We start from the raw sequence: 11,527 nt of genomic DNA, 5'->3' as shown, positions 1-11,527 counted from the left end.
AACGAGTGGAATGTTGTTAGTGTTGTGTGTCTGTGTCCGTCGTACTAGTAAAGGATGATGAGGATGCGGCCACCCCACGCGACGTGATGCGGTGTGTTGTTGACACTGCAGGCGTGTAGTTTCCCCTCCGCTGCCGTTGCAAAAGCAAACCCATTTTGGGCAACATACGCAGCCGCGCGCCACAAGACGCCTCCACCGCTCGACGGGGTGCCGCCATGACGCGGGTCCCGAGCCAAAGTCCCTCGCCCGAATTTCCGAAGGCAGTGAGTGCCTCGCGTGGGGAGACCTGCGCGCAGTAAAACCTCGTGCCGCTGGCGGTGCGGGGGCCACCGGCTGTGGTGGTTGATCCCCTCTGGTGGATCCCACAGCAGCAACTACGCGGGCCGTACTTTCGTCGGTGCGAGACTCCCCACCCGGTGGTATGAATGGCGGGCACCACTGAGTACACGTATAGCCATGAGCGGCATGTGCAGAAGAGGGCTTACAAAGGAGGCAGCGCGAGCGAGCGAATGGGTAACACTGGCGCGCTGCAGAGAAAGCAGCATCATTTCACCGCATCCGTTTGCGGGCGTGTGGTGCGCACCCGCTGACTCGCATATGCGTTCACATTCACCTCCTCCTTTTTTCTCATTTTTATCCCATACTTGAGAACAGATACAAACTACCCCACCTTGCCATACCCCTTCACACACCTATTATGTATTGTACCTGCACCATCACGTGATGAGCATTCAATTCACATCGCGACACACCGATGATTCGAATGAGTGAGCTACGAATGGAATAAATTAAATCGAGAAAGAACAGCTGAGATGCCTACGTGCTTGTGCGCTTGTGCTACTTCCCCTCTTGTAGTCCCCCTTCTATACCTGTGTCGTCGTCATTCCATCTTAATCGAAGGTGATGTCTGTTCCTGATGACGAGCACTCATTTCAAGCTGCGCGAGCATAAGCGTGTTGCTCCGTGGTCGGGTGACGTGCGAGACACCGCTCACACCCTATTACTGTGATGGGTGCCCACTAGCCTTGTGAGAATGATGAGATTGCCATCATACTATTGGAAGACGAGTCTGAACCCTGATGCATTTTATCATGCGGCACTGACGATCTTACATTGCGGTTAGTTGTGATCCCCTTGCCCATGTGTTTTATCTCTTTGTGTTTTTTTTTGACATTAGTTTGTACGCATGTCGTCTTTAGACTCTGTTAGAGAAGATATCCTCGATGTTTTTCATATTTTTGATGAAGACGGATCGGGCAGCATTACTATGCAAGAGCTCAAAAGGGCAATTTACACAATAACTGGAATTCGTATATCGCGTATTGATCTTTCCATACTGGTTCGGACATGTAAAGAAGAGATGTTGAAGGAGTCTGCCAGGAAATCGGAAGCTGGTGCTAATGTAGCTGGAAAAGCGGGGGAAAAGTTGTGGACACCTGAACCGGAGTCTGAGGTGAACACTGTTGATCCTCAGTTGTTTGCAGCTGTTGTGTTGAAGACGTTGAATAGACGAACGCAGGAGCAGGAACTGCTTTTTACCTTCCGTCTTCTCGAAGATAAGGATTATCCAGGTTTTATTACGAAAGATAGTTTGAAACGGGCATCTGCAGATATTGACGAGCATTTGACAGATCAGGAGGTGAATGAGATGTTTGACAAACTTGTCACCGGGGTGTCCGCTGCTGCAATCGATTTTGTAACTTTTTCTTCGCTGATGGAAACACTACGAAAGTCGATTTAGTTGCCGGAGTTTGTGTCTGCTTCTGTTGCGTGCAGCTTTTGTGGTGCTTCTTATTTATATTTCATTGAGGTTGGGTCGCGCCCGTGAAAGTGCTCTGCTCTGACATATTTGTATATGTTTCTAATAGTTTTAGCTTGTTGCTTCATTCCTTCGCATTGTTGGGTGGCAGCAACGGAGAGGCTCCGTTTTTCATCTCTTTCTGCTCTTTTGCAGTGTTCTACCGGATGCTGCTGGATGTTATTTTCGTCTGTTTGTTTGTTTGTTTTTTCGTTCCCCTGTTTGCTTTCTCGAGAATTGATGGATGTACATGTGTGTTCTTTCTTTCGTTGGAGTATGTCATGTCAGAGGTTGGAGGTATTCTTTTCTCAAGGACGCTTGGATGAGGCTGATTCTTTTTTTTGTCACTTTTCACGCCCTTTGGTTAGCTTAGTCACTGTCTCATAAGGAGGGAAGGGGGTCACGTAAGGAGGGGTCGGCGACAGCAAGGATAACAGAACAAAAACTGCTGCGGGGTGAAAGCAAAAAGTCCTCTTGTTTTATAGTAAAAAAAAAAAAGAAGAGGTGTAGAACCGTTGTCTCCCCCACAAAAGTTTGCAATGACTGGCAATTCGCATTGTGTCTTGTGTAAGCGTTCCTTTGGCATTTTGTTGTGGAAACACAAATGTGCGAAGTGTAATAGAAATGTCTGCGACGATTGTGCACCGAAAGTGAGTGGAGTGAGAAAATGTGAAGAGTGTTCCGCAGTGAAACCGGCTGACAGTAGCGCAAAGACCCCAGCGAACCAACCGCGTGTTCAGGGGTCAGAGGAAAATCCCGTCCTTGAAGCTGCCATGCGCCGCAGACAACAACACATGCTCGGAGTGGGGCCAAATACTGTTAACTCAGAGGAAAAAATTAGGCTGCTAACAGAGATTACTACAATCCTGAAACAGCGTGGAGAAGACGAACCGTTCGGTCTTCGCTCTATGGACGAAACAAAGCTGCGTGTTTACCTTCGGCATATTCGAGAAAAATACGGGATTACGGCTGTTAAACAATCATAGGACCAGCAGCGATACGATGCGCATTTCCCAGACCATTTTTTGTACCCCATTGATGAGGATGTGGGAAAAGAAAAAGATGAATACAGTGCGGCTGCCAGACGTATGTGCCTCTTAATTGCACGCAGCAATGTGCGCATTTTGTAGTCTGCTCCGTAATGACTTGTTTGATATTTCTTACGAGTTGTGGCAGCCTGCGACTTAACACGCTTGTGGTAACACCCAGACCATATCATGCGCGGGAGTTGGTGGCAAACAGTCCGTCGTTGCCTCCCTAAATATTTTTTTTTGTGTCAGCTCCCTTTCTTTCAGTAATGGAAAGGACATGTTTAAACGAAATGTGAGGTGAATAATTGCATTGCCGTTTTGAAGGTGTGTGTTTTTCTCCCCGCTGGTGATCTGGCAACGCCAGGACCAATGACAGTTCTCGTGTGATGTCATGATGATTGAAACCGGGTCGTGTAAGTGCGTAAAATCATCATCGAGTGTATCGCGGGCTCACAGGATCCAATCAATGGGGGAGAGGAGAAAATATTGATTTGATTGCAGGAATTAAAGTGTGACACCGCCCCGGTGCTGGAGAGAGATAGAGAAGTCGTGGAGATATTATGAATTCTGTAATGGAATATCTTTTCTCTTGCGCAAACTCCTCCAGGACGGAAAGGCGACAGTTGTGTTTTGTTTGCTTTGTGAGGTATTTGGTGTTGGTGTCTGTTTACAATGGAATAAAGGGAGAAAAGGTTGGGTGCATCAAAAAGCATCTGAAGGAAGGCAGTGGACATTTTCGAGAATGTAGGAAAAGAGAGATATCCATACTTTTTTTTCTTTTACCTTGTGCCGTGGATGGTGCCGAATTGTGGAGGTATTCTATTTTCTTTTGCACCTTTATATAATATGTAGGATGGGCAGTTATCATTATTAGCGTCCGGAGATTTTTAAAACGTTACTTTGTGTGTGTCGAACATTTTTGGGGGAACACAGTATTTATTGTTTTTTTCCGTCGGGGCGGTTGGTCGTTTTGTGAATGCAGCTTCCCGGTTATTTTCAAGTTCGTTTCCGAATATGTCACGTGGAGTTGAACGCTATGTGGCAGTGTTAACGTTGTTCGCGTGGCATTTCGTAAGCATGATGTGTTCAGTTTCCAGAAACTTGTGCATATATATATATATCCTATATTATTTTCTGCAAAATGCCTTCATTCACATTTACCATTCACCGTCGCCGTTTCCTTTTTTCTCTGGAAGCCGAGTGGCATCCTGCACTCGCCAAAACCAGTAATAGAAAAGAAAGTAGGGTACTCATAGCGAACTGCGTAAGCGCCGGCGTGTGCGCTTCGCAGAACATAGAGAAGTTGTGGAAGGCGCGCTGTAGGTTTGACATGAAGACAGTATACATTGTAGCGATGTGCGCAGGCGGTGGCGGACTTCTTTGTATCCTCTTGGTAATCACCATATGCGTCCTCCGCAAGCGAACGAAGACGAGCAATACCGACGACGACGACAGCGCCGCGCAAAGTGGATGTGCACTTCACTACATAGATATGTCCGGTAATGAACGCGTCCTTGATGTGAACGCATTGGGTGCCAGAGACGGAATCACACTGTTGGCCACTATTGCTAATCACTGCGGCGTGCAAGACTCTTCGGCGATTGCACTCACGTATGTGAATGATGCTCGTCGGTGTGTTGAAGTCGATCCTGATCTTCTGCTCCGAAGCGATGGGGAGTTGTCCGACCGGCTGATGCAGAGCAAGTTTTTCCCACTAAGGCTGGGATGGCGTGTGAAGCCACCACAACCAGAACAGAAAAGGCACCAAAAACAGCGTGTCGATGAGGACGCTAAGGCTTGTAGTGCTGAGGAAAGCCGTATTGCAACAAGAATCCACGAATGCCCTCAAGAGATGGCGAATGGCAGCTACAAGGATGTAGTTGGCTCCACCCCGCTTCCACTTATTCTACCAACCAACTCGCACATCACATCCAGCAACCCCATAACAATTACTGCGGCACAGTACACCGTTGAAGGCTCTAACTACGTGCTGGATGTGAACACTGTCGTCGCGATGCAAGAGGCGTTACGTCAGCATACGCCCCGGTCCATTTTACTGGAAGATGGCTCAGTTATACTTGTCGACCCCGCGAGGCGAACGGTGTGCTTGAGAACTCCTCAAGGCAATCAATGCGCGGTAACGGAGCATCCAGCTGGTGAACTCAAATATACCATTGATAACAAGGGCGCTGGCCAGTGGTACCCATATAGATGTCCCATATATTTGCCACCCGGGCGGTGGTGTGTGAGGGCGGAGGCTTCGAGTGCGGATCATCGTCGCGTTCGAACAACCTCCCGAGTTTTCACAGTAGATGTTGTTGAGAAATGATAGATCACATACCGAGAGGTGATACTACGCAACGATAGCGAGATAAGCGGATATAATTTTCATTTGTCGTCGTCAATGTTGTTGTTGTTGTTGTTTTGGTTCTAATTTTTTTTTTTTTGGTGCGAGCGCTACTTCATTGTCTATGTGGAAAGCACCCAGTTCAGTGGTTTGACTTGTGCCACTGTTACCACCGGTTATTTATTTATTGTCTTACCCCTTTATTTTCTACTTGAACATGTATTTCAAACTTCTTGTGTTCCTGTGAGTATTCCCCCAAACCGGGTTCCCAATTACGCATATTTTTGATGGTGATGATGATGATATGTTGTATCCTAACATAAATAAGTTGGCTCGAAAGAAGTGGAAATATATAAATGAACAACGAATGTTAAGAGCGGGGAATCTGTCGGTAATTAACGTCTTTGGTATCGTTGGGTGCGTCTGTATTGATATGTAGAACGAAATGTCCCTCTGCAAACACATTTCTTACGGTAAACACCTTCCGTTTCGGACCGAAAAGTTGTTGGATTTTTTGTCTTTGTTTTTTTTTTCTTGCTTGGGCGGCTATCATATTCCGATACGGCTCTTTATTATTATTTCTCGCCCTTTTTTTTCTCTGCAGACTCCTTTGTTCCCACCTCGCCCGTGTATTGCGCTTCCCGTGGGGGGTAAAGGGGTAAGAAGGTGGCGGCACATAGCTGTTCAGGTGAAAAAAAAAGAGGAAAACGAAAGTGTTGCAATGAACATTTCTGATATCGTGGGAGAGGTGATAACTGATGCAGTGGACGACAGACACTACTCGCACCTGGAGGCATTACTTGAGCATAACATTGATGAATTAATTAGGCGGTACCATGTCCTTGTGGGGCCCCTCAAAACATTAATGGAGATGGAATGCGGAGAGGCTGCTGCAGTGAATGGACCCTCACCCAAGAGCCACACGGGTGGGTCCGAGTTTCCGCAATGCTTCGCCATGGGCATGACATATTTCAGCCTTGCCATCATGCGAGGGCATGCTGCGGGAGGGATCGAAGATAGTGAAATCTCCTCTTTGATACTAACACTTGTGGAGCAGCATCTGTTATCACAGACATCAGGGGCATATAAACAACTCCGAGGTCATGCGCACGCGCTTCAACGCTTCGGGCAGTTGCTGAAGGGATATGTTGATCTTCTAGATCACAGCGATGTTGGGAATCACCTCCGTAAGCTTAGTTATCTTCAGAGTGCGGTGACGCTCTTTTCCCCATCAACTAACCATCTCACCGTTGCTCACCCACTTCTGGTGCGGGAGGCGGCGCGCAGTAACTGTCCAGCCCCTGCTCTGACTGTCATGCGGCAGCCAATATTAGAATTATCGTGTGGAGAAACTGGCGCTGGACTCGCTTGTTGTTGTTCTTATTATTACGAGGGCGGCCTCTTGCTAGCCGCTATGCAGTGTTGGGAGTCGTCGGTTTCGTGGCTGCGAAACTCTCTGTCATTAGTGAAGGTTGTGTCGCGTGTGGGGAGTCCAGAACTTAAGGTAGTTTCCGCGACACCTTCTCTTTCTCCGGATGATACCGGTAACATCATAGTGTCTGCAACAAAAGCGTTCGTTCTCCTCTGCATTAGTGTCTACGGGGATTGGGGTGACGCTGCAGATCACATGAGAGTTCAGCAAGTTATTCAGCAGTATCGAAATAGCAATGTGGGATCGTACGTACGCCTGCTGGTGGCTGCGCAACGCCGTGATTTTGGGCAGTGGCACACAATCAAAAGAAACTTTTCACCTGTTTGGGAACAGGATGGAACCGTGTCTCTTCTCGCCACAGCTGAATCACGACTGCAGCGGCACGTTGTCCTTGATATCGCGAAAGTTTACAGTCGTGTGCGTCTCTCGACCATCGCGTCGGCGCTTCGTGTGTGTTGTCTCAGCGAGACAGAAGGTGGCGGCAACACATCAAGTGGTAGTGGTGACTCTGGGGAAAGCACACAAGGGAAAATTAACGCCGTTGAGCTGCTTTTATCAATGCGGGAAGATGGGGAACTCATCGCATCAGTCGAGCATGTGCCTCGTAGGGAAGAGAGTGAAGAAGAAGCAGAGTTGAGTGAAGCGGAGGAAACGGCAGGTGATATTTCTGCGCAGCAACAGCATCTGGCTGTCAGGCTCGCTATTCCACCGAGGCGGATTCCTGCTGAGTTAGGTGAGAGTTGCAAAGTGTTCCATGATTTATACAGGCAGGGTGGAGAAAACCAGCACGTCATAGATGCGAAGATACAAGGAGTGTTGCACGGCGAAATTGAGCGGTGCAAGAGGGCGTATGCGGCACTGATGAAGGTGGCAATGGGTTCACGCGGCGTGGTGCCACCAGAATGTGAAGAAGCCCAAGTGATCGTGTGAGCAGGTTTTGACCGTGAGTCATGACTGAAATGTGTAAACAGTAACAGGATATGTTTGCGTTGGTATACAAAATGTTTTGGACACGATTTTCATTTTACACGCTGCACTTGATTCTGTACTGGCCCTGAGCGGTCGCCCAACACCACTTAGTGAGTGTTTCCACTTTTTCATCTTTATCGGTGGCTGCTGGGCGTGCCCTTCCCCTTGGTGGTTGTTTGAAGTTGTTCGTTGATGTGCTTCTGTTTTCGTAATCCCTTTCTTTTCTTTTCGTTTCCATCGGTAGGTTGTGAAACACGAGGTCGAGAAGGCGCAACATTCACATATGTACCCACGGAGTAGGGTCGCCCACTAAAGTGACGGAACACTAAAAGAACTGGGGCTCCTTGCAGAAGAGAAAGAGGGCAGGTGCATACTGAAGGTCTTGTGTCCGTGTATTTGTGAAGAGCCCACATTCTTGAGTAATAACACACACAGTAGTTTACCTTTTCAATTTTTTTTTATAAAAAATATGTTCCTTTTGCCAAGGGAAGTAATGAGGAAGTACGCCATATTTTCCTTAGCAATCATACTGTTGCTATTTACAGTAGTGAGCAGTGAGCCTGGTGAGCGCGATGCGGAGTCCGGGGTGAAGAGAGGGGACGAAAAGCAGAACCTCGTCCTCACTAAGCTAATTGTTCTCAACCGTCATGGTCACCGCGCCCCTAACGCCCCCTACTGGTCCATGTGCCCCAACGACAGAAAAAACCGCCGCAAGTACAACGTTGGCGCGGAGGACCTTACGGCGCGCGGCATGAAGGAGGAGTATGAATTGGGGGAGTATTTACGGAACGCGTATCGCGACTTTATTGGACCTCGCTTCAACCGAAGTCGGCACTTCCTGCGCGCCGTGGGCGAACCCCGAATTCTGCAGTCCGCTCAGGCGGTTGCCCAAGGGCTCTTTCCTGATGGTTATGGGCCCGGTGGCTATCTTCCGCGACAACCTCAGTTTGTGCCCGTATTTTCTGATATGGATACTCATGAATATCTTCTCGACGACGTACCGTGCTTCCGCCGCGCTGAGAGGGATATGCGCAGATGGTTGAACACTAGCTTGAGTGACTTCATTGCTGACCCTAAAGTCAGCGAGGTGTTAAACTATATGAAACGGATGTGTGGGGTGTCTGAGAAGGATATGCCACCCGTATATGCTTTTCTGAAAACTGTAGCCGACGGGATGACATTCAATGCCGATTTCGGACTGAGCGTGTGCCATGGGAAGGTAACACCCGAAATGCTCTTCAAAATACGCAAAGTATCACTACGACTTCTTATGGCGCGACTTTATCACACTGACGAGCAACAAACCTACACCTCTGTAGATTTACCATACCGGATACTCTATATGCTAAATCGGTCAACCTCCCCAGGTGCGAAGGGAGTGAACGATTACTCCGACACAGAGCAGGAAGCCATCCTGTATTTTATGCATCGCGAGGCCCTGTACGCTGTTGGAGAGTTCTTTGGTTTCACATTTAATGTCCCAGGTCTGCCGCACGGGGAGCTGCCAGTGGCTTCTACAATTGTATGGGAGCGGTTGGTTCCTGAGAAGAGCGTCGGGGAAGAGATTGTGCCATCAAGAACGTACGTGCGTCTCATACTATGGACACCAAAGGATGGTACAGCCACGGTTGCCATACCGCACTGCAGAACACCCCAGCTTTGCACACTCAAAGAACTTCAGGATATATACAGTGCGCGGGTGAAGCGCACTGGATCGTGGTTGAAGCTGTGCAACTTCACAATCACAGAATTAGACCATGACACGGACATTCGTTAGCCTAGTTTCCACACTGACAACCAGCCAGCAGACGTTCTGGAGTTCATCCGTCAATGGCACTGGTATTGTTAAGGGAATATACATATATATATATATATGTACGTGTGTATGTCGGGGGGATGCAGCGAGGCAGGATCGGATAGATTATTACGAGGACAAGAGCAGAGCGACGTGCATCCTGCTTCGTGAGAGAGGACGACAAAAGAAAGAAATTAAAGAATTGAAGGGAGGAAATCCCACAGACACGCACGTAACAAACACTGGCAGTCACAACGTGCCATCATACAAGTTCGTTTCTGACAAAGCAATAATCACAGGAGAGCGTGGTCGGGGGGGGGGGTCAGCCCGCATCCAAATGCCCCTATTCATGTCCCAATGCTCCCATGCATATATGAATTTAATCTATAATTTGCCAGATGGAGAACCATCGGCACGTTGGGGGGAGAAGGTCGTTGAGAAATACTACAGATATTTCCTATTTTACCTGTAAAGTTCTCTCCTCCTCTCCCCTTACTCCCCCTTTCCAGTATTTCAATAAGGATCCGGCACCTATTGGTTCCCTTTGAAAAGGGAAGGGTGAGACAACTGTGGTGTATTTTTTCTGGGGACTGGACACCTGATACGTTGTTGCTGGTGGGCTGTGATGCGGCCCTTCCGTGTTTTACAACTATGACCCTCCATGCCTTATTCTGATATAATTTGTTCAATCGTTGTCGTTCCCCTTTGTCTCTCCTTCTACGGTGCCGGTGCAGAAGCAGAATAACGAAACAATAAAAGTGTGACCGCTCGCTTCACCCAAGTCGACCACGGAAAACGTCACGCTTGTACTGTACGCGGGTTCTGGTGCATGGACTGAGTTTTGATCGCGTTATTTTGTTTTAACTGTCATAACTGCTCAGGACAAACGACCAAGAGGAAATATAATACTTGCCTCATGGATCCATCGAAGCGCATATGCCTGAAGAATATCCCACCCGAATGCACAAAACGTGAGATTGCGGAGTTCATCCGCAATCGCACCGGAGGCCAACCACACAGCATTGACCTCGGGCTTGACAGCAACGGCCGTGTGCGCCGCTACGCACATTTCTCAGTTGAAGGGGCGAAAAATGTCGTCTCAGCACTCACGGGGGCCACGTGGAAAGGTGTCACAGTGAGTGCACTCCACGCCAATCCTCATTATACCTACCGTCTGGCCGAGTCACGACGGCGGCGCGAGCACTTGGAATCAGAGGAGAAGCAACAGAGAGAAGAATTATTGAGGAGAAAAACGGAGCGATGGCTTGCGAAGACGGGTGGTGAATTACCAAAGGGAAGGCCACCAAAACCTTTTTTCGCGTCGAGACAACGTTACGCAGAGGTGGCCTCTGAAATAGCGAAAAAGAGCAGAGAAGAACACAGGGCAAAGCGCTTGCAGGGTCGTATGCAACAAACTGTCGGAGGCCCCAGTCGACGGTGGGCTAGAGAGAGTCTAATAGATAAAGCAACGAGTGGACCAGTGCAACCCGGGGTGTCCTTTTCTAATTATTTGCGAAGCAGTTCGCATTGTGAGCACGAGGGTGGAAGTACAGACCCCAACTCAAGGGTTCTAAAACGTCAGAAGACGGAACGTGCGGGAAACCCGGCCATGAAACCGGTTCAGCAGCAGGAAACACCGCAGACAGTCGGACCCACAAGGGAAGAAAGGAAATTGAGTGGTCTAAAGGCGAAACTGGAGGCGTTACGCGCCAAAATGAAGTAAAGGTTGGGGCAACTGCTGTGTGCGTGACACGGTAGTCCAACCCACCACCCAGGAAAGACACTAGGTGCGAATCTTCACATTTTCAGTTTTCTGGTAGCTTTGAACCGTGTTGAGGGGATGGCAGTTTGATTGGGTCGGCCACAGTGAAACTCTTCTCCCGAGAACCTTCTCAGTACTCCGTTACAAGGAAGTGAAGGTCGAATGATCACGCGCCTACATGGCCCGGTGACGCTGTGTGATAACGCCGTCAGGTGCGGAAACACTGAAGAAAGATAAAACAAGGTGGTATTAACATTTCGCGTGGTTTTCAAAGAATTATTGCCCCTAAACGCAGTTGCTTTCCACCTCGTAAAAGGTTACAAGTTAAACTTGGGAGGGAAGGGCGCAGCGAGACGGTGGAATGCCCATATGCGCTCGTGGTAGCTTCTGGTG

At 48.5% G+C, this 11,527-nt stretch overlaps 5 protein-coding genes and 2 pseudogenes across 7 annotated transcripts; all 7 read left to right on the top strand.

Moving 5' to 3' along the window:
• The first annotated feature begins 456 nt into the window (after window positions 1–456).
• Window positions 457–758, top strand: TEOVI_000527100:pseudogene (annotated as a pseudogene). Its single transcript is given in 2 exon segments — window positions 457–621; window positions 624–758. Coding segments are annotated over 2 exon segments (300 nt in total).
• A 428-nt stretch (window positions 759–1,186) lies between these two features.
• On the top strand, window positions 1,187–1,741 carry TEOVI_000527000 (caltractin, putative; the record flags this gene model as incomplete). The annotated part of the gene is made up of 1 exon (XM_067223796.1): window positions 1,187–1,741. The coding sequence occupies one exon, from the start codon at window positions 1,187–1,189 to the stop codon at window positions 1,739–1,741; it is 555 nt and encodes a 184-aa protein (XP_067079897.1).
• A 596-nt stretch (window positions 1,742–2,337) lies between these two features.
• TEOVI_000526900 (uncharacterized protein) lies at window positions 2,338–2,784 on the top strand (the record flags this gene model as incomplete). The annotated part of the gene is made up of 1 exon (XM_067223795.1): window positions 2,338–2,784. One exon carries the CDS (start codon window positions 2,338–2,340, stop codon window positions 2,782–2,784), a length of 447 nt encoding a protein of 148 aa, XP_067079896.1.
• A 1,186-nt stretch (window positions 2,785–3,970) lies between these two features.
• TEOVI_000526800 (uncharacterized protein) lies at window positions 3,971–5,158 on the top strand (the record flags this gene model as incomplete). The annotated part of the gene is made up of 1 exon (XM_067223794.1): window positions 3,971–5,158. The coding sequence occupies one exon, from the start codon at window positions 3,971–3,973 to the stop codon at window positions 5,156–5,158; it is 1,188 nt and encodes a 395-aa protein (XP_067079895.1).
• A 463-nt stretch (window positions 5,159–5,621) lies between these two features.
• On the top strand, window positions 5,622–7,538 carry TEOVI_000526700:pseudogene (annotated as a pseudogene). The gene has a single exon. A coding segment is annotated over exon 1 (1,917 nt).
• Window positions 7,539–8,046: 508 nt separating this feature from the next.
• TEOVI_000526600 (acid phosphatase, putative) lies at window positions 8,047–9,354 on the top strand (the record flags this gene model as incomplete). The annotated part of the gene is made up of 1 exon (XM_067223793.1): window positions 8,047–9,354. One exon carries the CDS (start codon window positions 8,047–8,049, stop codon window positions 9,352–9,354), a length of 1,308 nt encoding a protein of 435 aa, XP_067079894.1.
• Window positions 9,355–10,288: 934 nt separating this feature from the next.
• TEOVI_000526500 (uncharacterized protein) lies at window positions 10,289–11,095 on the top strand (the record flags this gene model as incomplete). The annotated part of the gene is made up of 1 exon (XM_067223792.1): window positions 10,289–11,095. The coding sequence occupies one exon, from the start codon at window positions 10,289–10,291 to the stop codon at window positions 11,093–11,095; it is 807 nt and encodes a 268-aa protein (XP_067079893.1).
• Between the last annotated feature and the right edge of the window lie 432 nt (window positions 11,096–11,527).

Source organism: Trypanosoma equiperdum (assembly GCF_001457755.1).
Source record: "Trypanosoma equiperdum strain OVI genome assembly, contig: ctg_1969, whole genome shotgun sequence".
NCBI classification, from domain to species: domain Eukaryota; phylum Euglenozoa; class Kinetoplastea; order Trypanosomatida; family Trypanosomatidae; genus Trypanosoma; species Trypanosoma equiperdum.
This window is presented reverse-complemented; position numbering and strand designations above follow the sequence as displayed.